Here is a 25,715-nt window from a genome sequence, read left to right as displayed (position 1 = left end):
CCAACTCTTCAGACAGGGATTGGACTGACTGTGGGACATAAAGGGATACTCGTGAGGAGTGTTGCCTCTTAGCTCAAGTAGATACAAGAGCCTAAATGGGCAGCTTTTGTCCGGAGGTGAGATGGGAAGGTAGAGAGGGTTAGGAGCTGGTTGAATGGACATGGGGAATCAGCGGTAGAAAGGAGGAGTATGCAGTCACATTATGGGGAGAGCAATTAGGGTCATGTAACAATGTATGTATAAATTTTTGTATGGGAGACTAACTTGAAATGTAAACTTCATTTAAACTACGACAATTAAAAAAAAACAAACAAACTTGAACAATAAACAAACAAACAAAAAAGACTGTGAAGATGGCTCAGGACCAGGCAGTGTTTTGTTCTGTTATACTTGGGGTCACTATGAGTCAGAACCGACTCAACAGCACCTAACAACAACATCCTGCAGATTAAAAGAGTTTATACGCAAGGTGTTTCAAATAGTGGCTGACAGGTATAACATATATAACATAACGTCATATTTGCATGTTAGAAAATACTTAGGAAAATTACTCAAAAGATAAACACAGCAAAGTATCACTCATGATTACACCTGGGCATAGAATCAAAGGTGATTTTATTTTTCTTCTTTATACTTTCCTGGATTTTCTGAAATTTCAACAATAGCATTTCTAGCTTTATACTGAAAGTAATTACTCATTTAACAGCATTATCAAATGTTTGGCAGTACAAGTTCCTACAGTCAGTGTGTAGAGACCCCGATTTACCCTTATTGGTGGTGGGGTATGGTGGGGCTGATCCTGGTCCACATGCTGAGCTCTGCAATTCCTAGCAATACAGCCCTGATTCTGGTTATCCCTGCCCTGTGACTGCCTCTGTTCCCTTTTCTTCTCCAACACTGCCCTCTCCTGGCCAGCTTCCAAAGTAACGTCTCATCAATGAAGGGACCTGAGTCTCCATCCATGAGGCTTTCCTTTCAGAGAGGAGGAAAGCAAAGCCCAGAGAGGTGAGGTAATATATCCAAGGCCACCCAGAAAATAACTGAGAGCTTATCCTGGGCCAGGCACTATGTTAAGAACTTCCTGGGGATGATCCCATTTAGTAACCACAACCACCCCATGACGGATATTGCCCCTAAGTCAGAGACTGCTAACTATTCCCCAGTATCCCTCTCCCATACCTTCCTTAGTAATGATACCCCTGATTTTTAAATGGACACATGCCACCTAGAACAAAGACTTCACCTCCCTGTCTCTCATGCAGTGTGATGTGGCCATGTGACCAAGTCTTGGCCCACGAGATGGAAGCAGAAGCCATGTGTGGCAGTTTCCAGGGAACTTCCTTAAAAGACAGCTGGCATATGTGTACGGCTGCCTCTTCTCCCCTCCCCTTTGGGCCATGAGACAACCTTGGTATTAGAAGCCATGCATGGCTGACCAATAAGATAGAAGGAACCAGGGTCCCTAACTCCACAGAGCACTGTACCAGTCCTGAACTTTATTTACTTGAAAGAAAGTAAGTATCTCTCTTATTTATGCCACTGCTATTTGGGTGTTTTCTGTTACTCACAGCTTAACCTAATCCCAGTCTATCCCCAGTGTACAGATTAGGAAACCGAGGCCTCTCTCAGTCTGAATGCATGCCCTCTTCTGATGCTTCTCCCTGGCTCTCCATGACCAAAATGATGAGTCTTCCTGCCCACTGTCATCCAGCAACTACTTCCCCTTCAATCTTTCTGTCCCAGCACTGCCTCCCCTGGGAATGTGACCAGGGCTTACATCAGCCACTAAGCAGCAGCACAGCCTCACATGCTCTGATTCGTCAATGCCCCAGCTGTACCCGACCTCTGCCCACTGCTACACGTTTGGATCATTAACCCCAGCTGTGACCACCATAGAGCCAGACAAGCGTCCACATGTCTCCTTGTAAATCAATCATCTAATGATCAGCTGGAGTGCACTGGGGACTCGAAAGGCTTTTAGAAAACTCCACACTCACCATGGTTGTCAATAACACATCTTCCTTTTCTCCTCTCGTGCTCCCAGGACCTGAGAGACAAATGGAAGTTTTCTGAAATAACCTCCCCAGATGTCCACGGCATGAGGATGAGCGACCAGGCCAGCCTTCATCCTGGAAAACCAACTCCCTTAGGTGATTAAATATTTATTAATAATTGGTATTCAATATTCTAACAGAAGGAAGGCATTTAAAAGGTATCTGAGTATGTTTTCAACTTTTCCGTAAACCACTGCCGTGATGAGTCAGACAGTGGGACACCCAGCTCAATAATCTGTCTCCAACTGTGGTGCCAGAGGAGCCAGTGTGGGTGAGGAGAATCTGACCGACTGCTATTAGCAATCACACTGAATCAACTTCCCAATCAGCATGGGAATCTTCAACGCCCTGGCAAAAGTCATCCAGTTTGTTGAATATCTCCAGTAATGGGGAACTCATTACCCCAACTAAGGTAATGCCAGAGACCAATCTCATTTGATAGGTGGTTTTCTCCACCTATTGGTTGGTGCTTCCCCATCTACCACACTGACAGTGGTTGAGCCCCTGCCTACGTCTCTTTCTTCCTTGCCAGCACAGCCACTCTGCTCCAGTACTGCGTATCCAGGAAGGACAAAGGGCAAAGGATAGGGGTTTTGGACCATTCTGGGAACTCTCCCATAAGTGCAGCCTTCCTTACCACTGCCTTTGGTGGTGGGGGCCACACTGGGGAGCCTAGAGAAGCTGGTCTTGTCCTGGGGGGCTGCTCTCATGGTGCAGTCCAGCGCCGGCTCAGGCTCATCAGAGAAAGGCAAAGGTTGGTTGCTGGACAGCCCACGGGGCAGCGTCTGCATCAGCTTCAGCTTCCGGAACCGATTGGACATGCGGTTCCACCAGGACTGCCAAGGGAACACAAAGCAAAGGTCATTCTACAGGAAGAGCTGGAGGAGGCACCGGGCCGGGGGGTGGTGATACACTGCACACACGCTTCTCCTCCCTTCCTGAGCCCACAGCAGGCATTGCCAATTGATCACAGCACCCTTTCCCAATCCACTAGGAGTAGAGTGCCTTATCGGGAAAGGGAGTAGGAAGCTGGGAAGGAAGCTAGGAAGTTAGCCTCTAAATCCTTCCTGACCAGATGGCCATTTCCAATAGAATGCAGGTGGCAGTAAAAACCTATTTGCCATCCCTTGTCTACTTAATATCCTCACTACACAGATTGAGAAACGGAGACCCAGACCTGGGTGCCAACTTGCTTGAGGCACAACAGAGAAAGACAGACGGATGCAGAGGCAACTCCAAATGCCTTAACATCTATCACCTCTTAACCTCCCTCCGCCTATCCCAGTGACAACGTGAGAGATGTCAGGGGACCCACACCAAGGCCTGGTCATCTGCTCCTATAGCTGGCCCCACCCCAACTGCAGAGAGAATGGTGTCCTGCTGACCCCATGACCCTACGACATTTCAGAGGTTATGGAGACTGTAAGGGCCTCGCCTATAGGGACGGCAGTGAGGACAGGATGAAGGGATACATGTAAACAACACCAGAGGAGGAATCCCAGAGCCTGTGTGAGTGATGGGCGCATAAGGAATGCCAAGTGTGCGGGTCAGAGAAGCGTGCTGGGACCCCAGACACAATGGGGTGGTCAGGAGAAAAGGCGTGGTTTTTTGTTTCATTTTTTTCAAGAAAAAGCTAAGTTTGATTCTATACAAGTAGAGCAGAATGGAGAAGACCAGAAAAGCAAACAGAACACTCAGCTTGCAGTTAGAAATGATCAACTAGAGGCTGCTTTGGGGTTTCTAGGAAGAAGGTGATGGGGTCAGTGGACTGCAGGGGATCCTGGAGCAGTGTAATCAGCAACTATTCCTACACACTAACGCAGAGGCCACAATAGGTCGCCTGGGAGGAGATTTTAAAAATTAAAGTTGGAAGGAATTTTAATAAGTTCCCTACATTTATAAACGGAGATTTCATATCAGAATCTGGATTTCTGGTTTCTCTTGAAAAACATGGAAAGATCGGGCCACATGGACGCACATTCCTGTGAAGCAACCACGCCACCACTGCCACTGTCAGCACCCCAGTTTGCACCAGCCAGTCCCATCATGCCCTGTTGCTCACTCCCAGCTCACATTCTCCCTCCCACACTGGGACCACCCCCCCCGCCAGCAGCCCTGAGTTAACCGGAAGTGGTAGGCACCCCCTACCCCCATCTCCTTGGCCCTGGCTCTCTGAACCTCACGCCCTTTAAGATAGGAAAAGCAAACCTTAAGTCCGCCCTTGTCATCAGGCAACACTGGGATGTTCCAGGGCTGTCTGGCCTTTGAGTGGGGCAGGGGTGGCTGGTGGCTGGGCCGGCCTTTATCTTTATTCACCTGCATGCAGACAGATGCCAGCAGTCGAACAAGTTCCGTGTCTATGGACACAAAAGGCAGCATTTTACCTGCAAATATGACTGTCGGGCCATGGGCAGGGGACCCAAGACGATCCCCATCAACCTTAGAACTCAGCCCTGCAGCTCCAGGGTTTGTGTTATGTTAGGGTCTGTGTTCCCTCCAGAATGTAAAGATGGTAAGCAACTCTGCGTCTGGTCTTCAAAAGGTGGCAAAGAGAGGCTGGCTGGGCTGTCACTGGCCTGCTTATCCAGAATGAAGACCAGAAGCCCTCTTCCACCAGGAGGGCAGGGGTAGCACATTCAAACATATACGCTCCACAGCCAGACTGCACAGGTTCAGATTCTGCTACTCACTGGCTGTGCAATCACAGATAAACTATGCAGCCTATCGGTGTCTCTGCAGAACAGGGATGACATTAGGACCCACCATATAAAGCTGTCTCAGGGTTAGAGGGGATTCCTGCAGAGTACTTAAGAGTACCTGGCACATGGTAAGTGCTTAAGAAAGGTTAGAGATTACGAGTCACCATCAACTCAGCTAGGTTAAAAAGAAAGCATCAAAAACTACTGAGCTTTGCGGACAAGGAAGCTGGTAATAGGGAACCCAAGGTTGGGTAAGGATATTGTTGATGTGTTGTGAGATTGTTAACCATTGTCATAGGGCAACATCTGTAGTAACTGTTAAATGAGAAACTATTTTGTTCTGTAAGCCTTCATCTTAAGTGAGAATAACAGCACAATTGGAAGAGCGTAGTCAATGTCACTGAACTGTGCATGTAGAAATTTTTGAAATGGTGTATCTTTGGCTATGTGTATTTTCACAAAAAAAAAAGCTGAGAAGTTAGAGGGTTGACATGTTGTGGGGTTGTTAACCAATGTCATAAAACAATATGTGTACTACTGTTTCATGAGAAACTATTTGTTCTGTAAGCCTTCACCTGAAGCACAATTAAAAAAAAAAAATTTATCTTATGAACTTTCACCTAATGCACAATAAAAAATTAATATATGTATAGAGAGAGACGGCAGAAAATACTCCAAACTGTATATCTGAGAGTGTTATTCTCTCAACAATTATTTCCTTTTCTCCCTCTCCAAGTGTTCAATAATAAACATGTGCTTCTTTGATAATTAGGAGCATAAACTTCACTTAAAAAACCTGCTAGGGGAAAAAAATCCACTAGGGGTAGAGTGTCTTACTGGGAAAGGGAGTAGGAAGCTGGGAATGAAGCTGGGAAGAAAAGACATATTGAAAGAGACGAGTTACCAGAAAAAACGTGTGTGCAATCCAGCCAGGGTCGCTGGGGAACTCTGATTCCAAATGTCAACTCCTGGCATGTGAAACGGGCCCCCGATGAGGCCGAACGAAGTATTAGACATGGGGTAGAGGACCCCCAACTCTCTAGCTGGTGCCCTTGGTCAAGTCACTCCCCCTAGTCTCAGCTGCCTCATCTCTAAAAGAGAACATGAAGCTCCTCTTCCCCTCGTAAATCTCCAGAGGTTCAAATGGAACCAAGTGTGTACCCGTGATGGGTAAGGGGCCTGCAACAAGTGAGGGGCATGAGGGGCCTGCCACTCCCTTAGCTATGAGTGGCAATGGAGCAGCACAAGAGGGACCTCACTCGGGACTGGGGAGGTAAAACTCCTCCCTCGATAGCTAGCAGGTGGGGATCTAGGCACTGGATTCAAAGCCTCTGGGTCAGAGGGCCTCCCAGCTTCTCCTCTCTCTGGGCTAAAACTCCAGGGTAACAGGAGAGATTACAGAACAGAGAGACCTTGCCTCTTGGGCTGGCTAAGTGGAAGCCCCAGGTCCCAGGAGAGGGCCTGTCACAGTAAGGGTCAAAGGGAAACAGCAGAGGCCAGGCAAGGACTAAGAGAGGTGAGGCCGATAATGGCGATGTCCCAGCAGGTACCCGTGACCCTCCACCCTCTACCTGCACAATTAAGCTGAAGGCAACAACATTCTATCTCTGCTTCTGCTGGTCAAAGAGGCCTTTAAGTGCCTCCTGGGGCACTCAGATGCTGGCTATAAAGCACAGATATCCCTCGAGCAGACTTGAGTGCACTGCAAAGCCAGACACACATCTCATCAGCCTCCTTGGAGACGCCTAGAAGGTTAGTGCCAAAATAAGCCTGAGCAATGCCCGGTCTAAGCCCAGCACTGCACTGGGGAGGGAAGTGACTTGTCCAAGGCCACGTGGTAAGCTCTTGGGACTTGAAACTGGCTTTCTCCCCTGAATAAGCAAGTGCTTCAAACACGGTTAACAGAGGCAGGAGGTATCTGGAGTCCCAGCTAGAGAAAGGCTGGGTGGAACTACAATACCTTTCCTGAAATAACCCACCGGGATCATTCAGCAGCATCACTAGGTCAAAGGCCGTGTATCCATTTTTTGCACGAAGAGTGACATCAGCACCTTGGTTTAGCAGATATTTGACAATTTCTTTATTACTGGGGAAGAAAGAAAAAGCCAGAGTTACAACCACTGACAGCAAAAGTATAGCCTTGCCCCTGGGCAACAAGACTGACAGCATTAACTATAGCTCTGAGTCCTTGAGCATTTAAGAAGGGCACAGAAAATTGCAAGCACTCTCTCATTCCCTGCCACTCCAATAGGTCATATGTGAATGTCAGTTAAACAAGCCTAAATACTCCTCCCATGGATATAAAGAAAACCAGAGACTCTGCCCCAAAATCACTGGGTCTTGAGAACCACATGCAGGCCCCACTCCTCCCACCCCATTTGGGACCCTTCATCGTGGAAGCCTCATACAGGCCAAGATGTTGGAAGTTTGAGACTTGCCAAATGAGAAAAACAACTGCTTCCAGATGATGCAGGGATGTGATATAATCAACCAGAAGCAGAGTGTTATGGATTGAATTGTGTCCCCCCAAAATATGTGTTGAATTCCTGGCCTTTGTACCTGTGGATGTAGTCCTGTTTGAACGTTGGAGTTTTCTTGTGTTAATGAGGTCATACCAGTGTAGCGTGGGTCCTAAACCTAATCACTTCTGAGTTATAAAAAGACCAGAACAGACACAGTGACACACACACAGGGGGAGGACGGACCATGTGAGGACCATCCACAAGCAAAGAGACACCAAGAATTGCTAGCAGATGCCAGAAACCAGGAGAGAGGTTCACAGAAGGAATCGACATGGCTGAGATCCTGATTTGGACTTTCAGCCTCTGAAACTGTGAGAAAACAAATTTCTGTTTTTTAAAGCCACCTACTTGTGGTATTTCTGTTACAGAAGCACTAGGAAACTAAGAAACGGGGAAAAGAAAGAGCCCTGAATTTGAAGTCCAATTACTTAGCAGCTGGGAGACTGTGTGTGGATCTCTCACACTCCCTGAGCCCCGCCCCAAGGATGCCTCCAGGAGGAGAAAGGCCCCCACCCGGCTGGGAAGATCAGATGAGAAAGGATTCAGAAGAACTAGGTAAATGCTGAAGCTTATTCAAAAGGAGAAGGAACCCTGGTGGCACAGTGGTTAACCACTCAGCTGCTAACCAAAGGAGAGGGTTACCACAATCCTCACTATCAAAAGTCTCAGAGAAGCCAATGGTATGTATGGCTAATATTATCAGTTCATTTCACATAAAAACAAAAAAAAATCATACTCACTGCTGTTGAGTTGATTTCAACTCATAGCAACCCTACAGGACAGAGTAGAACTGCCCCATAGGGTTTCCAAGGCATAAATCTTTACAGAAGCAGACTGCCACATCTTTCTCCCATGGAGCAGCTGGTGGGTTTCAGTTAGCAGCTGAGCACTTTAACCACTGCACCACCAGGGCTCCTCATTTCATATAGGGGCAGCTTAAGGAGGCCACTAGATCTCAATATGAAAACTCCAAATGAACCAATCACTGTTCAACCGACATCAACCTACAGAAACTTACCTGTCTGCTTAAGACACTCTTGTGGCATTGTTTTTAATGGTCATTGGTCAAATTCTGTGGAAGGGTAACAGGAAATCCAAACACAGAAGAGTAGGGATGCAGGATATAATGAGCTGTACTCTTTAATCTTTTTTGCATGCCTCAACAACTTCACGGCCCTGGAGTTTATCTCCAGCAGAGCCCCTGGTATGGCCCTATCTCAGGCCGAGCTCCCTGTAGCCTCCTGCTGTGGGAGTGGCGTGGGGCACTTACCCGTGGTAGGTAGCCTGCATGAGAGCAGTCCAGCCATGCACGCTGTCCTGCTTGTCCACATCGGCATGCCTCTCCACCAGCAGCTGCACCAGAGGTAGCTGCCCCATGACAGCGGCCAGCATCAGAGGGGTCGCCCCGTCCCCATTGACCATGTTCACGTGGTTGGGGTCTTCATCGGCAATCTCCTTGACCAACTGGAAGTTTCCTGCAAACACAAGCAGGAACCCTGGTGATCCACAGGCCTGGCACCGCCGACTTTATTCGTTTGGTTCATGTAACAAACACTTCCAGAGCCTTCCTCTGTGCTGGGCTGCTGGGCATGGTGGGGGCTACAAAAATGACTCAGAAATAGCTCCCGCTCTTAAATCTCCCAGTCTATGAAGGGCAGAGACAAGTACATGAATGTTGTTTTGGTTAGTTGCGCTTGAGTCGATTCCAACTCATGGTCACCCCATGTATGCAGAGAAATTGCTCCATAGGGTTTTCAAGGCTGTGACCTTTTAGAAGCAGACTGACTGCCAGGCCGGTCTTCCAAGGAGTCTCTGCGTGGGTTTGAACCGCCAACCTGTTGGCTAGAAGTCAAGCACTTAACCATTTGTGCCACGTAGGTACTCCAGTACACATATAGCTTTACTAAACGACAGAAGTGTTGGTGTCTTAACAGATAAAGTAGATAAAGGGCAATGTGCATGCAGGACAGCTCATGACTTGCTGGGGGTGGGAATGAGGGAGGGCTTCCTGGAGGTGGGGACTACATCAGGAAAGTAAATTTTTGGCTAATAGCCCTTCATCACTCAGGGATTAGAGTGGGTGGGTGGGTGGGCAGCGAGGCATTTTGGGGCGTAGGAAAAAGCCAGGGTACAGCTACAGGGTTTGGGTGGAGAGGTGGAGGGGCCAGGGAGGGAGACCTGGATTCTACATTCCGAGCACCATGAATACCATCCTCCAGAGTTTGAGACTCTCTGGGTGAAACTGTAGATTTAGGGAACAACAAAATGCCAGCTTCTTTTAAATCCTCTGGGTGGCCTTGAAAAGGATTGCAAACATTAGGCTGGAAGAATGGGGCACTGTATTCTTAAATACCCAAAAAGATTTTCTAAAGCGCTTACCCATTTTCAACGCATGGAAAATATCAGGTCGTCTTTTCTCCTCATCTGGGTAAACAAAGATTTGAAAAGTTAACCATAGAAAGGTTTAATATAACAGAAAAGTCACAAGGGTGTAACGGCACAGCCTCGCTTTAAAAATGTTCCACTTCTTAGAAGCAATTTAATAATCAAGAGACCTACGCAACGGCGAATCCACAGCCCTTCTGGAGGGGTTATTACCAAACCAAAAATCCACTGCCGTCAAGTCAGTTCCAGCTCATAGCAACCCTATATGACAGAGCAGAACTGCCTTGCAGGATTTCCAAGGAGTGGCTGGTGGATTCAAACTGCCGACCTTTTGGTTAGCAGCCGAGCTCTTAACCACTGTGCCACCAGGGCTCTGGGTTATCACCAAGGACTGTCTGAAAACGCTTCAGAGACAGCTCTTGGGGGGCCATTTGGCCAAAAAAAATGCAAATGAGAGCATACCACTGCCCCGGGCCCCTGTTGATGGAAAAAAAAAAAAAACCAGACTCATCACCGTGGAGTTGATTCCAACTCATAGTGACCCTACAGGACAGAGTAGAACTCCCTCAGGGTTTCCAAGGAATGGCTAGTGGATTCGAACTGCCGGTTAGCAGCCGAGCTCTTATTCACTGTGCCACCAGTGCTCCTATACTGATACAGCAATCATTTTTCATGCATTCCAAACTTTGGGATTTCCTTTCTCAAGTGTAACAGAATATTATGTGGTCTTAGAAGATTCTGGATTCCCATGAAATTTTAAAAAGAGAAAGGATGATTCTTCTCTTCTAAAAACTAAACACAAGCCGTGAGATAATTCCAAAAAACAGAGGACTCCTGAGACATGAGCAGCTGTGCCCACAGCAAAGTCACGGACTCACCCGAAGAGCCAGTGTCAATTTTTACCTTCCTTCTCAAATAAGAAGCAATCTAAATATGATTCTGGGAGTCACCTCTGCCCAGACCTGCAGACAGCTCCAGAAGGTGGTCACCCACCAGGACGTTCTCACACTGGCCCCTGTGGTCCAGCTCCTCAGTGGGGGCCCGGACCCCCATTCCTCCCCTATTGCTGGGCCCTGCTGTGCCCTCCCCATGCTAACCCCTCCCTCACCTGTTCATCTGATGCCCTCCTCCAAGCCTGAGCCAATAGGTCCTCTGTCCTATCAGAAAGCACACATCCGCGTGCCCAGTCAGCACATGGGCTAAATGCAAGACGACCAGCAGCCTCTGGCTGATCCCAGGTACAGGGCAGCAGCAAGGTCAAACTGGTGACTCTGGGCTGAACCTCTGGTACCGGATCAGCCCCTCCGGCAGCTGGGAGGAAGCGGCAGTGCAGTGCAAGGCACTGAGTCTCAGTCGGCATATCTGAATTCGAGCCCACATTTCCAGAGTGAGCTCAGCCTCCTCATCCTTAATATGGGACAACGTGTATTTCATGTGGTTGTTTTGGGGATCAAATGAAGATACAGATGCTTCAGAAATCATAAGGGCCTATTCAAAGAGCACAGAGTCCCTGGGTGGTGCAAACAGTTAACGTGCTCAGCTGCTTATTGCAAGGTTGGAGGTTTGAGTTTATCCAGGAGCACCTCGGAAAAAAGGCCTGACAATCTACTTCTGAAAAAAATCAGCCATTGAAAACTCTGGAGCACAATTCTACTCTAACACATACGGGGTTGCCATGAGTCAGAGACGATTCTATGGCAACTGATACTGGTACTGACGTTCAAAGAGCAATTATTATCTGTACTAATTACCAGCAGCCACCCTCCCAAAGGCTAACTACTTAACTCCATTACCCTTCATGGGAAGCACATACATGGGCATGGAACCAAGCACCTGATCTGCCTGTGAAATACTATTAGGAAAAAATTCTGCATCTTTGTTTTAAAAATGTCACGTTCTTTTAAGAGTCAAATTTGCTGGGGACTGGGCCTTCTTATGCCAAGACCCTCTGATGGAAAAGAGCATCACCTGGTTTAATTCTGTTGCTAAGCAACCATCTGGTGCCAATTAATCACTGACAGAGTCTGGCCTGACCCCAGGAGCCTGGGACCGCTGTGCCTGATGACAAGTGACCTTGGGTTGGTCCCTTCCTCACTCTGGGCAGAGATATCAACTCCACAGCAGTATTTTTTTTTTTTTTTTTTTTTTAAATCAGGCACCTAACACTCTACTGCTACATGCTTGCACTGGGCTAAGGGCCTCATACCCCAGAGGTTATTTTATGCTCACATCACCCTGCAGCAGTCAGTCACCATGAGCCTCATCTTACAGATGGGGCAGCAGGCTCACAGAGCCCCTGGCAAGGGCAGCGGCTGGGAGGAGTCACAGCCAGGGGCTCTTCCCAAAGGACCCCTCACCTTCCCAGTGCCACCCACTCAGCTTCTAACTGGTGTGTGATCTTGCGCAAGCCTCGTCACCTCTCTGGGCCTGGGTTTCCCAGTCTGTATGAGGTAAGAGGTCTCTTGGCTTCAGGCAGGTTTTCCTAAACATCATTTCTTCTGTTTCGGTGTCCTTTTCATTTTTGCCATCTGTCATTACGGGCTTTATAAATGTGTTTATTTCAGAGATTCCCTGATTGGATGGCACATTCCTAATAAGCATTTACTGTGTTTGCAGCACCTTTGACTGGATAGTGTGATCCTAATAAGCATTCACAGTATTTGCAGCATCTCTGATGGGATGAAATCTATATTCTTTGGATGGTATCGAACGTCTCAACACTTGGAGGCCTTTTCAGTCAGTTTGTCTGAAGACCCTTCCTTCAAATTTTTACCTTTCAGTCCTAAATGCTTATACACTGGATATACACTGCAGCCCGCTGCTATGCCCTGGGCTGTCTCAGTCCTATTGCTAAGTTAGCTCTGTTGCAGATACAGGGACGGAGGCTGTGTACACCATGCTACATTCCATGGTCCTTCTGCCATGAACAACGAGAGGTTTGGAAAGCAGGACATCCTGTGCCAGATTTGTTAAGGACTATTTAGACAATCCTCTAAATGACAGATAGATGGCAAAATGTATACAGAAACAGGACATGCTAATAGGTGTTTAAAAAACCTCAAAAGGGGGTTGAATTTGATGTATATTTGGCGACTGATCCCTGGCAGATGAGTTTAGGCACATTGGTCTAGAGCAGGGGCTGGCAAACTATGATCTGTGGGCCACATCTGTCCCACCACCTCTTTGTGGAAGTAGCTTTATTGGAGCAGAGCCACGGCCATTTGTCTACAGCTGCTTTTGCTCTAACGGAGTGGAATAGTTGCAAAAGAGCCTATATGGCCCACAGAGCCTGAAATATTTACTACCTGGCCCTTTATAGAAAAAGTCTGCTGACCCCTGTTCTAGAGGGATCCCAGGACAACCAGCATCAGAACCATCCAATTAGGGTCAAGGGTCCTTGTTAGATAGGTTTCTAGGTTCTTCCCCAGAGCTATGAAACAGGCTCCCTGGAGGTTAGGCCAGGAACCTGCATTCGATAAGCACCCCAAGTGATTCTAATGCATACCACATCTTAAGACCCACTGGCCTACGGTGCTGCACTCTGATTCTGTGGGTCCTTCCAGTTGGGCAGTCCTTGGCTTTAACCATTTATACACAATTTCGGGGCAAAGCCAGGTGGAGAGAGCACATGGGACGGCCTGACCTGTCTTGGGTCTGACAGTAGTCAGTGGGTCCAGGTAGTCTGCAAGGTCCCTGTGCTTGCAGTCCAGCGCTATCTCGAAGGCAGTCTTCTCCAGCACACTGAGGTGGTCCAGGTTGGCCCCCTTCTCCACTAGCTGCTGGGCCACGCCGAGCTTCCCACCGAGCGCCGCTAGCATCAGCGGGCTCCAGCCCACGGTCCGAGCCACACGGTTGGGGTCTGCCCCCCACTCCATCAGCAGACGCACCACGGCCTCGTGCCCATGTTGGATGGCAGCCATCAGGGCTGTGATGTCCAGCAGCTCATCCCTGCTGCCCCCTGCCCTCAGCTGCTCGCCAGAGGGGTCCACGAAGGCACTGGCTTCCAGAAGCAGCTTCACCACGCCCAGGTGGCCACCCCTAGAGGCCACCGTGAGCACGCTGGCCCCTAGCCGGTTTTGGGCATTGACGTCAGCCCCATGATCCAGGAGGAGGTGTGCCACGCTCACGTGCCCAAACCTACCAGAGAGATGGAGAATGAGTGACATTGATTAAGGAATCAGCGCACAGAACTCTAATTTGTCATTAATGACTAACAGCTGCTTATAATAAAAGGCTTCCTTCTGGCATCAGCCACAGTGCTGGGTACCTCCTATACATTATCTCAAAGAGGAGCAACTTCCTTGCCCGGGGTTGACTCTGGCTCTGCCATCCACTAGCTGCATGACCTTGAAAAAGAATTTTAGCTTCTTTACACCTTCATTTCCTCATCTGTAAAATGGGGATATAACTATACCTACCTCAATGGTTGTTGAGGATTAAACAACAACAAATACACACACATACACACACACTGCCATCAAGTCGATTCCAACTCACAGTGACCCTACAGGACAGAGCAGAACTGCCCCATAGGACTTCCAAGGCCATAAATCTCTACAGAAGCAGACTGCCATATCTTTCTCCCTTGGAGCAGCTGGTGGGCTCAAACCGCTGACCTTTTGGTTAGCAGCTAAGTGCCTTAACCACTGCGCCAATAGGGCTCCATATATATGTATACGTGTGTGTGTGCGTACATATGTATGTATATATATACACATGCATATTATGTACTATATATATACATAAAAAAACCAAAACAACCAAACCCGTTGCTGTTGAGTCCATTCTGACTCATAGCGACCCTATAAGACAGAGTAGAACTGCTCCATAAGGCTTCCAAAGAGCAGCTGGCAGATTCAAACTGCTGACCTTTTGGTTAGCAGCCGAGCTCTTAACCATGGTGCCACCAGGGCTCCATGCTTATGCATACATATATATACTCACCTAGAACAGTGCTTGGCCAAAGGGAACACCATATAAACCATACAAATGTTAGCTAATGTAGCTGTTGCTCTTTTTTAAGTTAAGCAACATGCCCAAGGTCATTCAGCTAGTAAGGGGCAGTGTCAGGATCAGAACCCAGGTCTGTCTGAATCCTGCTACCCTCTGTTCTTTTCTTTACCCTGCTTCCCAAATCTCAGTATTCATTTTATTGTGCTTTATAACCTGGTAATTTGTCTCTGCCTGTTTTGATTTCCCCATGGGCAGGACCCATGTCTGATTCATTCCTACCCTCCCCAAACACACACACACACACACAGAAGGTCCTTCACGATGAGACAGCGGACCCAGTCCCAAAAAGTATGGTGTGGTTATGGGCAGCAAAGATGGGCTGGGCACCTCTCATGTGGAGTCCTGCTGCCACCTACTGGCAGGAATGCTCACTGCAGGCAGCTGAGAACTGGTCAGGCCTTCTTCAAAGAAACTTGAGTGAGAGGAAGGCCTCGCTGGAAAGCTCTAATACCAGGAAGAAGAAAGCAGGTGCCTCTTCCCAGCAAAAACTCTTCCTTCTTTCGTTGTCTCCTCTGACGCTGGCCTATTCCAGAGCGCAGAAAAGTTCTGTTTTGCAGTGTTTTTGACCAGCCACACTTCCTGGGCTCACAGCTGTGTGTGTGTGTGTCAGAGCTGGAGGCGGCCGTGGATGCAGCCCGTGCCAGGTGTTACATTCCGCAGCCGTCTCTGCATGTGAGGCGGCTTTCTAAGGTTTTTGTTGCCCACTCCTCCTTCCTGTTAGCGGATTTTGTACCTCATCTAACCCGGGGCCTCCCTCCTCTCTGTGGAGACAGAGTTGCGACTGAACTCTGCTCCGAGGAGCTGGCTGAACTCACAAATATTTCCTGGGATGTGAACCTTAACGGCACAGGGCCACCTCAGCCACGCAGGGAGAGCCTGGTGAACTAGCTCCTGGTGGGGGCTGGGCACCTCAGGCCTCTTCTCCCAGAGCACAACTAGTGCAAATCAAACCGAAATAAACTCCAATAAGCGCAGCCCTAACCTCCCCCAGTCTAGTTCCCTCTTGCCCGTCCTCCATGCAGCCCCAGCTCTCCATGGCTAAAGGAGGCCTGCCTACTTTGCCAACCTCATTCCTTCAAAACTCCCACACTTACTCTCCAGTCTGGCTCACCTGCACTCATCAAACACATTGCTCCCTCCCTCACCTACCTGCTTCGCCATCCCGCCCCTCCGCACAAAGCATGCTCTTGTCTTATCTACTTAGCACACTCTTTATGAAGCTTCAGAGTTCAGCTCAGGCATCATCTCCTCTGAGCAGCTTCCCACCTCCCCAGGCTAGGTGAGGCACCCCTCTTCTGAGCACCCACAATTCTGTGCCCTCACCTCTGCAATCGCCTGTTTCCCCTGCTAGACAGTGGACAGGACTGTCTTCCCATATTCCTGTCTCCCCAGCAGCTAACACGGTGGCTAACAATTACTGGAGCTCAGTAGAGTTTGTAAAAGGTCCCCAGGTGGCACAAATGATTTTCGCTGCTATGATTACCAATTAACTTCAGCAATTAACAACTGTGTTTAAAGGCTCCAAAGGCTGGTGATTGGAACCCACCAGTGGTACCGCAGAATCCACTAATGGTACTTCAGAACCCACCAGTTGCACCTTGGAAGAAAAGGCCTGGCAATCTCCTTCCATTAAGATTACAGCCAAAAAAAAACCCTATGGAGCAATTCACTCTGTAACACACAGGGCCACTAAAAATAGACTTGCCAGCAGCTTACAACAACTAATTTTGTTAAATGAATAAGTGAGTGAATGAACAAGTGGCATAACCAGTTAGGGGAAGGCCCAGAGATGGCCAATGGAAATGACTGAAGAACTGGTGTATCCTCTACAGGAGTACACATTTTATAAAGATAACACTATTTAGTTAACAAGGATGAGATAAAATCTAGCATAATCTCTAACAGCAGAGACAAAGTGCTGACACATATTTATCTCATTTGATCTTAATAAACCTTGACATAAACTGATAATCTCCATCTCACAGATGAGGAAACTGAAGATTAGAGTGGAAAGCAATTAACCCAAGGCCTCTCAATTTGAAGCAGGTCTTTGAACCAGTTCGGTCCAGTTCAAACCCCTGCTGAGAATTTGCATTTCCACCCCTAGATATCCTGAGTCAGAATCTACAATTTAACAAGATCCCCAGGTGATTCTTATGTATAATAAATTTTGAGAACTACTGCTCTACTAGTGGTTCTCAGAAGTGGTCCCTAACCAGCAGCATTAGCATCACCTGGGAACTTGTTAGAAACACAAATTCTCAGCAGGGGTTTGAACCGGAATGAACCAGTTTGAAGCCCTGAGTTGAAGTGACAGTCAAAACTTGAACCTAGATCCTAGAACCCAACATCCCAGTTCTTCTAGTATGCCAGAGGAAGAAAAGAGCTGAATCAGAACAGAAACTCTGTAACTTGGAATGTTTTCTGATCTCCTGGGTAGCCCAAGAGGTCATTCAATTAGGCCAAAAATATAAAAAGATTCAACGAAGGAAGAGATCATTTTGTGAATGCTAAGTGTCTTCTGGCAGGTAATTACTGGAGATGGGGATGTGTGATGCTTTCTGAACATCTGCTATAACTACCAATTAATTTCATCAATTAACACCTGTGTTTAAAGACCCAGCACACTCCTACCACTCACAGGCCCTAGGCTGGGGGTCCTGCTCTGGTAGCCAGGGAAATGAGGGCAGAAGATAAGAGATGAAGGGTGAAATTAGAACCTAAAGTACATGCCATGCAACCCTGTCCCTCTGACAGAAGATGCTGGCAAATCTGGGGAGTAGCCTCCTCGTGGCCAATACCAAGTGGGAAACAGAAGATCATGGCTGAGACCACAGGTTCAGAGCTGTGTGCTTGAGTGTGAGCCTGACTCTGCCATTTACTAGCTGGGTAGCCTTGAGCAAGTTATTTAAAGTCTCTGTGCCTCAGCTTCCTCATCTGTAAAATGGGGTTGATTACAGTACCTACTTCCTAAGTTCTGTGTGGATTGAATGAGCTAACTCATTTAAAGTACTTAGCATAAAGCACCCAACATAGCGCCTGTCACAAAGTAAGTGCTCAATAATGGTTATCTATTATTTTAAGAATAAGAAAAAAACACTAAGTGAAAATGTAAATATTTCTGATACTAAAATATCCACAGGGGACCAAAATGTAGTCAGGGGACAGGGCCTCCAATGGCCTGATCCAATGACAAGGAGAGCCATCACGGGAGAGGCACAACCAAGTTTCAGGAGGCGCTCTGGAGAGGATGGACTCGAGGGGGCACTCCTGGAGGCAGAGGGCAGCTAGGAGGCCACTGCAGAGGTCTGCCTGGGCTAAGGGGGTGCGGATGGGGAGCGGGGTGTGTATTCAAGGGCTCTCACAGAGACAGAATGGGCAGGCTGAGCCAGGCTGCGGAGAGGCTCCGGTGCTGAGGATTTACTTGAGTGGTGGTGCCATCAAGAGACAGGAACTTGCACTACTCAATTTACCACCCTGGCCCTAACCCTATCCCTGTCAGATCCTACCTTTAGTTACAATTTTGATACTTTGTTCATTGTGAATGTTTGCATTAATTTTAATTTTTTAATAAATATTCCATTAAAATATTATTTATCTTGGGAAAAAAAAAGAGAGAGACAGGGAACTTCAGAAGAAAGCGTGACAGCCCAAAGGCTTTACGGCCACCCCAGAATGTTCCAAACAAGAAATCAAGTGTCTAGGACAAAGGATCGCAACATGTAGATAGGTGCATAAAATACTACACTCAGTACACCCATGCGAACGGACAGCCCTCCTGTTGTAAGTGGGCTGTGTTCCCAAAGTATGTTTAGAGACTGGCTGACCTAAATATGGAAAGGCTGAGGAATGGTTACGCAAACCACAGCACCGTCCCGTAGATGGGAGCACACTGCAACCACTGAAAACAATACATTTGCAAATAATGTAGAATAAAATCGTGCTAGTGATACAAATCAGGAGAAAGACCTGGCAATCTGCTCCCATAAAAATTACAGCCTAGGAAACCCTGCGGGGCAGTTCTACTCTGTCACATAGGGTCACTATGATGCAAAATCAACAGCACACAACAACAGTAATACAAATAAGAGCCCTGGTGGTGCAGTGGTTAAAGTGGGCTGCTAACCAAAAGGTCAGCAGTTTGAACCTATCAGCCACTCTGTGGGAGAAAAGACCTGGCACTCTACCCCCATAAAGATCACAGCCTAGGAAACCCTATGGGGGTAATTCTACTCTGTCCTATACAGTTGCTATGAGTCAGAATCGACTCGACAGCACAGACCGACAACAACTATAATGCAAATTAAATTAGATTAGAACCACCATGGAAAAGTACGCAGAGAAATAAAATATTGGGTCACAATGAGAAAAGAAAAACAAATGGCTCACATACATGGAAAGACACTTCACTCACAATAAAAAATAAATCATAGCTACACTGAGATACCATTTTTCCCCATCAGACTGGCAAAAATTAAAAGTATGATAAATACTTGGTCAGCCTCGCATACAGTCACTCACAAACATTGCTGATGGAGAGTAAACTGGTGTAACCATTGTGGCAGGTAGAACAATGGTCCCCCAAAGATGTCCTCGTCTTAATCCTTGGAACCTGTACATTGTTACATGGCAAGGGGAAATTAAGGCTGCTAATCAGCTGACCTTGAGATGGGGAGAGCATCTTGGATTATTCAGGTGGAGCCAATGTAATCACAAAACAAAAAAAAAAACCAAACCCATTGCCTTCGAGTCCTTTAAATGTGGAAGAGGGAAGCAAAAGAGTCAGAAAAAGAGATGTAGGGGTGGAAGTGTGATGCAATTGCCAGTGGCTTTGAAGATGGAAGTGGGGTCATGAGCCAAGGAATGCTGATGGCCTCTAAAGAGCTGGAAAAGGCAGGGAAACAAATTCTCCCCTAGAGCCTTCAGAAAGGAATGCAGCCCTGCCAACACCTTGATTTTAGTCCAGTGAGACCCATTTCATACTTCTGACCTCTAGGACTGTAAGATAATACATTTGGGTTGTTTTAAGCCACCAAATGTGTACAATTTGTTACAGCAGCAATAGGAAACTAATACACCTTATGGAGGGTAATTTGGCACTACCTATCAAAAGGACAAATGACCTGTGTCATGGATTGAATTATGTCCCCCAAAACTACCTGTCAACTTGGCTAGGCCATGATTTCCAGTATTGTGTGATTGTCCACCATTTTGTCATTGATGTGTGTCTTAGTCATCTAGTGCTGCTATAACACAAATACCACAAGTGGATGACTTTAACAAAGAGAAATTTGTTTTCTCACAGTCTAGAAGGCTAAAAGTCCAAATTCAGGTCGTCAGCTCCAGGGGAAGCCTTTCTCTCTCTGTCGGCTCTGGAGGAAGGTCTTTGTCATCAATCTTCCCCTGGTCTGGGAGCATCTCAGCGCAGGAACCTCAAGTCCAAAGGACACGCTCTGCTCCCGATACCGCTTTCTTGGTGGTAGGAGGTCCCCAACTCTCTGCTTGCTTCTCTTTCCTTTTATCTCTTGTAAAATAAAAGGTGGTGCAGGCCACACTCCAGGGAAACTCCCTTTACATTGGATCAGGGATGTGACCTTAGTAAGGGTGTTATAATCCCACTCTTATCCTCTTTAACATAAAATTACAATCACAAAATGGAGGGCAACCACACAATACTGGGACTCATGGCCCAGCCAAATTGATAGACACATTTTGAGGGGGACACAATTCAATCTACGACAACGGGATTTTCCTATATGTTGTAAATCCTATCTCTGTGATGTTAATGAGACGGGATTAGAGGCAGTTATGCTGATGAGACCCAATCTACAAAATTGGATTGTGTCTTAAGTCAATCTATTTTAAGACATAAGAGAGAGGAGCGAGCAGAGAGACAAGGGGACCTCATACCACCCAGAAAGCAGCACCAGGAGCAGAGCGCATCCTTTGGACCTGGAGTTACTGCTCAGAGAAGCTCCTAGATCAAGGGATGACTGATGACAAGGAACTTCCTCCAGAGCCAACAAAGACAGAAAGCCTTTCCTTAGAGCCGATGCTCTGATTTTAGACTTCCAGCCTCCCAGACTGTGAGAGAGAATAAATTTCTCTTTGTTAAAGCTACCCACTCGTGGTATTTCTGTTATAGCAGCACTAGATACTAAGACAACCTGTATTCCCTCCTTGGAGAATTCCCTACAGTGATACTGTATGAAATGACGTAAGTATCAGGTTATTCACTGCAGCATGAGTGTAATAGCAAGAGACTGGAAACAACCCAAATGACCATCAAAAGGAAAACAAATGACCATACAGTGGAATAGCGTGTGGCTAAGCGAGGAAGGTTTTCATGTACTGATATGGAAAGACTGCCAAAGAACATTAAGTGAAAAGAGCAAGGTACAGAACAGTATGTATAGTATGTGTAAAACGAAGAGGGGGATGAAAAGAAAATCAACAATCATATTTGCTGATACATGTATAAAGCTGTGGCTCTCAAATGGGTGATTATGCCCTCCAGGGAACATCTGACAATGTCTGGAAACATATTTGATTGTCACAACTGGGGTGCTACTGGCATCTAGTGAATAGAGGTCAAGGATGCTGCTAAACACCCTACATTGCAGAGGAAAGCCTCATCACACACACACACAAAAAGTTTTTTGGTCCATAATGTCAATAGTACCAAGGTGGAAAAACCTCAGTATAAAGAAACTCTGGAGGGTTATGCAAGAAACTGAGGGGTGAGTGGCACCTGAGTAAACAGGGAACAAGTGTGAGAGGCTTCACTGTATACCTTTATATGTATGTGTATGTGCAGTTTTATGTTTGGACCTCATGACTATACTACTTATTCAAAACTTAAAGTACCCTTAAAGGGGCACTGCGCTTCTGTTAATGGTGATGGGAAAATTTGGAAATGGACAATAAGGGTTGAACAACATGATAAACATAACTAATGTCACTGAATTATACACATGAAGAATTGCTGAAAAGGCAGACAATCTGTTACATATATATCTAACACAATAAAAAAGATGGTTAAAAAATGCCCTTAAGCTGTGGGGACCATGGTCTCGGGGAACATCTAGCTCAACTGGCATAACACAGCTTATAAAGACAATGCTCTACATTCTACCTTGGTGAGTGAGTAGTGTCTGGGGTCTTAAAAGCCTGTGAGCGGCCATCTAAGATACTCCACTGGTCTCATCCCTTCGGGAGCAAGGGAGAATGGAGAGAACAGGATACAAGGAAAAGATGAGTCCGAAGGACTAGTTGTCCACAGCTACCAAGGCCTCCACCGGACTGAGTCCAGTACAGCTAGATGGTGCCCGGCTACCACCACTGACTGCTCTGACCAGGATCACAACAGAGGGTTCTGGGCAGAGCTGGAGAAGGATGTAGAACATAATTCTATCTCACAAAAAAAGAACAGATTTACTGACCTAAAGGAGACTGGAGAAACCCCGAGAGTATGGCCCCCAGACACCCTTTTAGCTCAGTGGGGAAGTTATCTCCGAGGTTCACCGTTCAGCCTGGGAGTGGACAGCCCCGTAAAACCAAATGAGACTAACGATGTCCAGTAGTCCAGTGACAAGGGCCAGAAGGCAGAAGGGGACAAGGAAGCTGATGATAGGGAACCCAAGGTTGAGGAAGGATATTGTTGATGTGTTGTGAGATTGTTAACCATTGTCATAGGGCAATATTCCTAATAACTGTTAAATGAGAAACTGTTTTGTTCTGTAAGCCTTCATCTTAAGAGAGAATAACTGCACAATTGGAAGAGTGTAGTCAATGTCACTGAACTGTGCATGTAGAAATTTTTGAATTGGTGTATCTTTGGCTATGTGTATTTTCATCAAAAAAAAAAAAAGGTTGAGAAGTTAGAGGGTTGACATGTTGTGGGGTTGTTAACCAATGTCATAAACAATATGTGTACTACTGTTTCATGAGAAACTATTTGTTCCGCAAGCCTTCACCTGAAGTACAATTAAAAAAAAAAAAAATGCCCTTAAGGTTATTACCAGGGCACCAATTATAAATTACATAGCTTTAATTAAAACTTTAAAAAAAAAGACTGGACTTCAGAACACATTTCTCTACAGGAACAGTATTAACTCAGCCTTGAAAACTCCTCCCTTCCCCTCTGTAAGATTCCCCTCCCGGCATGGCCAAGCTCACTGAACGGTTGTCTACAGTCTCTGTGTTTACTTCCCACTCCACCCTCCACCACTGCCATCCTGCCTGGGCCCTCACCATCCACAGGGCTGCTCCTGCCCAAGTCCCAACCCCACTGGCTGCTGCTAAATCAGCCCTGTCTTCCCTCTCCGTTTCCCTCTCTGCATTGACACTGTTGTCCACACTCTGATTTCCCTCCTAAATCCCCAACTACTTCTTCCTCTGTCCAGTCTTTAAATGCTGATGTTTCACTGAGTTCTGCCCTGGTGAGATGGTTGAGGAAGGGCAGGCTCACAAGTTAGAATACCCGAGTTCACAATCTTGGCTCTTCTACCTGATAGCTGTGTGGCCGTGAGCAAGCTACTTGACCTCTCAGTATATATTTTCTTTTCTGTAAAATGGTGGTAATAGTACCTACAGTACCTAGCTACAGTGAGGATTAAATGGGCTAATATGTGTAAAGCTCTTATGTTAGAACAGGGCTCATATATACCAAAAACCAAACTCACAGTGACGCTATAGAACAGAGTAGAACTGTCCCATAGGGTTTCCAAGGATTGGCTCATGGATTCGAACTACTGACCCCTTGGTTAGCAGCCAAGCTCTTAACCACTGCACCACCAGGGCTCCGAGCTTGTATATAGTTATTCAATAAATATTAGTGTTGTAGATGGTTTGCAAAAACGATAGCAGTTATTCCCCTCCCTGTATTCAGACACTTGGCAATATGACTTTACGGTTCCTCCCCATCTGGCAGTGGAATCTATGTCCCACTTTCTGAATCTGGGCTGGCTTTGTGACTTGCTCTGGCTAAGAGAATGTGGCAGAAATGACCAGTGTCATTTCAAACCCAGTGACCTTGCTGGTGATACATGAACAAACCTCGGCTAGCCTGCTGGAGGATGGAGAAGCAGTGCAGTCACCCTGTAACCCCTGCTGACAGCCAGCCCACCCTCAGAAACAGAGCCACACGTAGCAGACTTACAGGAGACCACAGACGTATGAAGGAGCCCTGGTGGCACAGTAGTTAAGTGCTCGGCTGCTAACCGGGAGGTCAGCGGTTCGAACTCAAGAGCAGTTCCACGGAAGAAAGATGTGGCAGTCTGCTTCTGTAAAGATTTACAGCCTTGGAGACCCTATGGGGCAATTCTACTCTGTTCAGGTGAGACCAGAATGGCCAAGCTGTGTGCTAGATGAGAGTCACCAGGTCTACAGTGACTGTTTTGCAGCAACAGCTAATTAATACTATCACTATTAGAAATCATTCTTACATGACACATTTCATCCCAAAGTTCCAGTTATCATCGATATGCTACTACCCTTCTGTATGTCCAAATCCTCCTTGGTCCTCTGGACCCCCAGGTTCTGCTCCCCGCCAGACACCTCCACAGGAACCCCCACTGGACATGTGCTTCAAGGCCAGCCTCATTCCCAAACTCGTCCCTTCTCCTGTGTTGTCAGTGAAAGACACTGCCATCGTACCCAGTCACCAAGGCTAGAAATGTGGAAGATATCCGTGCTGTCTCCTCTCCCTCACCCCCTCCCCGATGGCCAATCAGTAAACAAGTCTCGTTGATCCTACTTTTTCAGTACATCTCAGACTCTGCTCTGCTCCACTGCCTCTACCCTGGTGCAGGCCACCATCACCTCTGAGGTGGACTTCTGCAGTCACCTCCTACCCAGCCTCTCTGACTCTAGCCTACTCCTCCAATCCATTCTCACAGAGCAGTGAAAGTGATCTTTCTACAACAAATCTGACCCTGTCACTCTGCCTAGAAACCTTCCATGACTCCCCACTGCCCTGAGGACAGCTCACGTTTCTCAGCACCGCCACCTGGTACCTGCCTCCTCCTCTGCAGGGAGGGCTCATCTGTCACTATTCCCAGCCCCTTCCCAGCCGTGACAAGTAATCACAGTCCTAAGCAGTTTGCGATGGGCTGCTGACCTAAAGGTTGGCGGTTCGGACCCATCCACTGGCTCCTCGAACTGCTTGCCTGAAGATTACATCCAAGAAAATCCTATGGAGCAGTTCTACTCTGCAACACATGGGGTCGTCATGAGGTGGGGGAGGGGACGATACCATGGCAGCTAATAACTCCTCAACCCCTTTGCTCTTGATTCCCAAGTCTATGCATGGGCCTCCCACCCAGTTCTTCCATCCTGATAAATTGTGATGCATTATGGGGTCTCAGCGCGGATATATATCATTCCTACCAGAAACTCTCCCCGACTTTTCCAGGCTGGGTCTTATGCCCCCAGAGCTCCCTGAACCTTCCCCGTTAAGCCCGTTCCCTTGTCTGGCGTGCCCACCACCGTGTAAGCTGCTCCCGGTGGGGACTTCACTTGGTCCCCCAGTATCCCCAACGCCAGGCCAGGGTGGGTAGGAGGTTCTTAGGAAGCCCTTGCTGCAAGAAGGAATAAATGAACAACTCTAAAAGTCTCTAAGATTCTATCCGCAGTCTCCAAGATTCTGTTCTGGAAGGCCAGTTTCTAAGGTTCTGATTTTACGTTAATTAAAAAGCGCTTCCACTTCTCGGATCCCAAGCTGCTCAAAGTTCTACAAGTTTAACTCCCGCTAGCGAGTCCTTGACTCTTAACCTCCCGGGGAGACTGCGGAGGCCGCCAGCCAAGTCTGGCCGCCAGAGTCCCGCTCGCACTCCCGCGGCTGCATCCTGGGCCGGCGCTAGCCGCCACCCTCGGGACAGCTGGCGTCCCCGGACCCTCACCTGGCCGCCTGCATGAGGGCGCTCCAACCGTAGTGGTTGCGGCTGTTGACCGAGGCGCCACGGCGCAGCAGGAAGCGCACAAGCGGCTCGTGGCCCCCAGCCGCGGCGAACTGGAGCGCCGTGTTGCCCGCCTCGTCCGAG

At 47.4% G+C, this 25,715-nt stretch overlaps 1 protein-coding gene across 1 annotated transcript in view; it reads right to left on the bottom strand.

The window, feature by feature from the left end:
- ANKS6 (ankyrin repeat and sterile alpha motif domain containing 6) overlaps positions 1-25,603 on the bottom strand; it is a 62,684-nt gene extending 37,081 nt beyond the window's left edge. Inside the window, exons 1-8 of the mRNA XM_004372230.2 lie at positions 25,575-25,603; positions 13,304-13,797; positions 9,655-9,699; positions 8,546-8,750; positions 6,733-6,839; positions 4,263-4,411; positions 2,692-2,890; positions 1,998-2,047 (exon numbers count right to left, since the gene is read on the bottom strand). Coding sequence (XP_004372287.1) covers positions 1,998-2,047; positions 2,692-2,890; positions 4,263-4,411; positions 6,733-6,839; positions 8,546-8,750; positions 9,655-9,699; positions 13,304-13,797; positions 25,575-25,588 — 1,263 coding nt within the window. The 5' untranslated portion in view covers positions 25,589-25,603. The remainder of the gene's footprint in view (positions 1-1,997; positions 2,048-2,691; positions 2,891-4,262; positions 4,412-6,732; positions 6,840-8,545; positions 8,751-9,654; positions 9,700-13,303; positions 13,798-25,574) is intronic.
- Between the last annotated feature and the right edge of the window lie 112 nt (positions 25,604-25,715).

This window comes from Trichechus manatus, unplaced genomic scaffold, assembly GCF_000243295.1.
Source record: "Trichechus manatus latirostris isolate Lorelei unplaced genomic scaffold, TriManLat1.0 scaffold00016, whole genome shotgun sequence".
NCBI lineage: Eukaryota > Metazoa > Chordata > Mammalia > Sirenia > Trichechidae > Trichechus > Trichechus manatus.
Note: the sequence above shows the minus strand (reverse complement) of the source record. Positions and strands in the feature narration are given on the sequence as shown.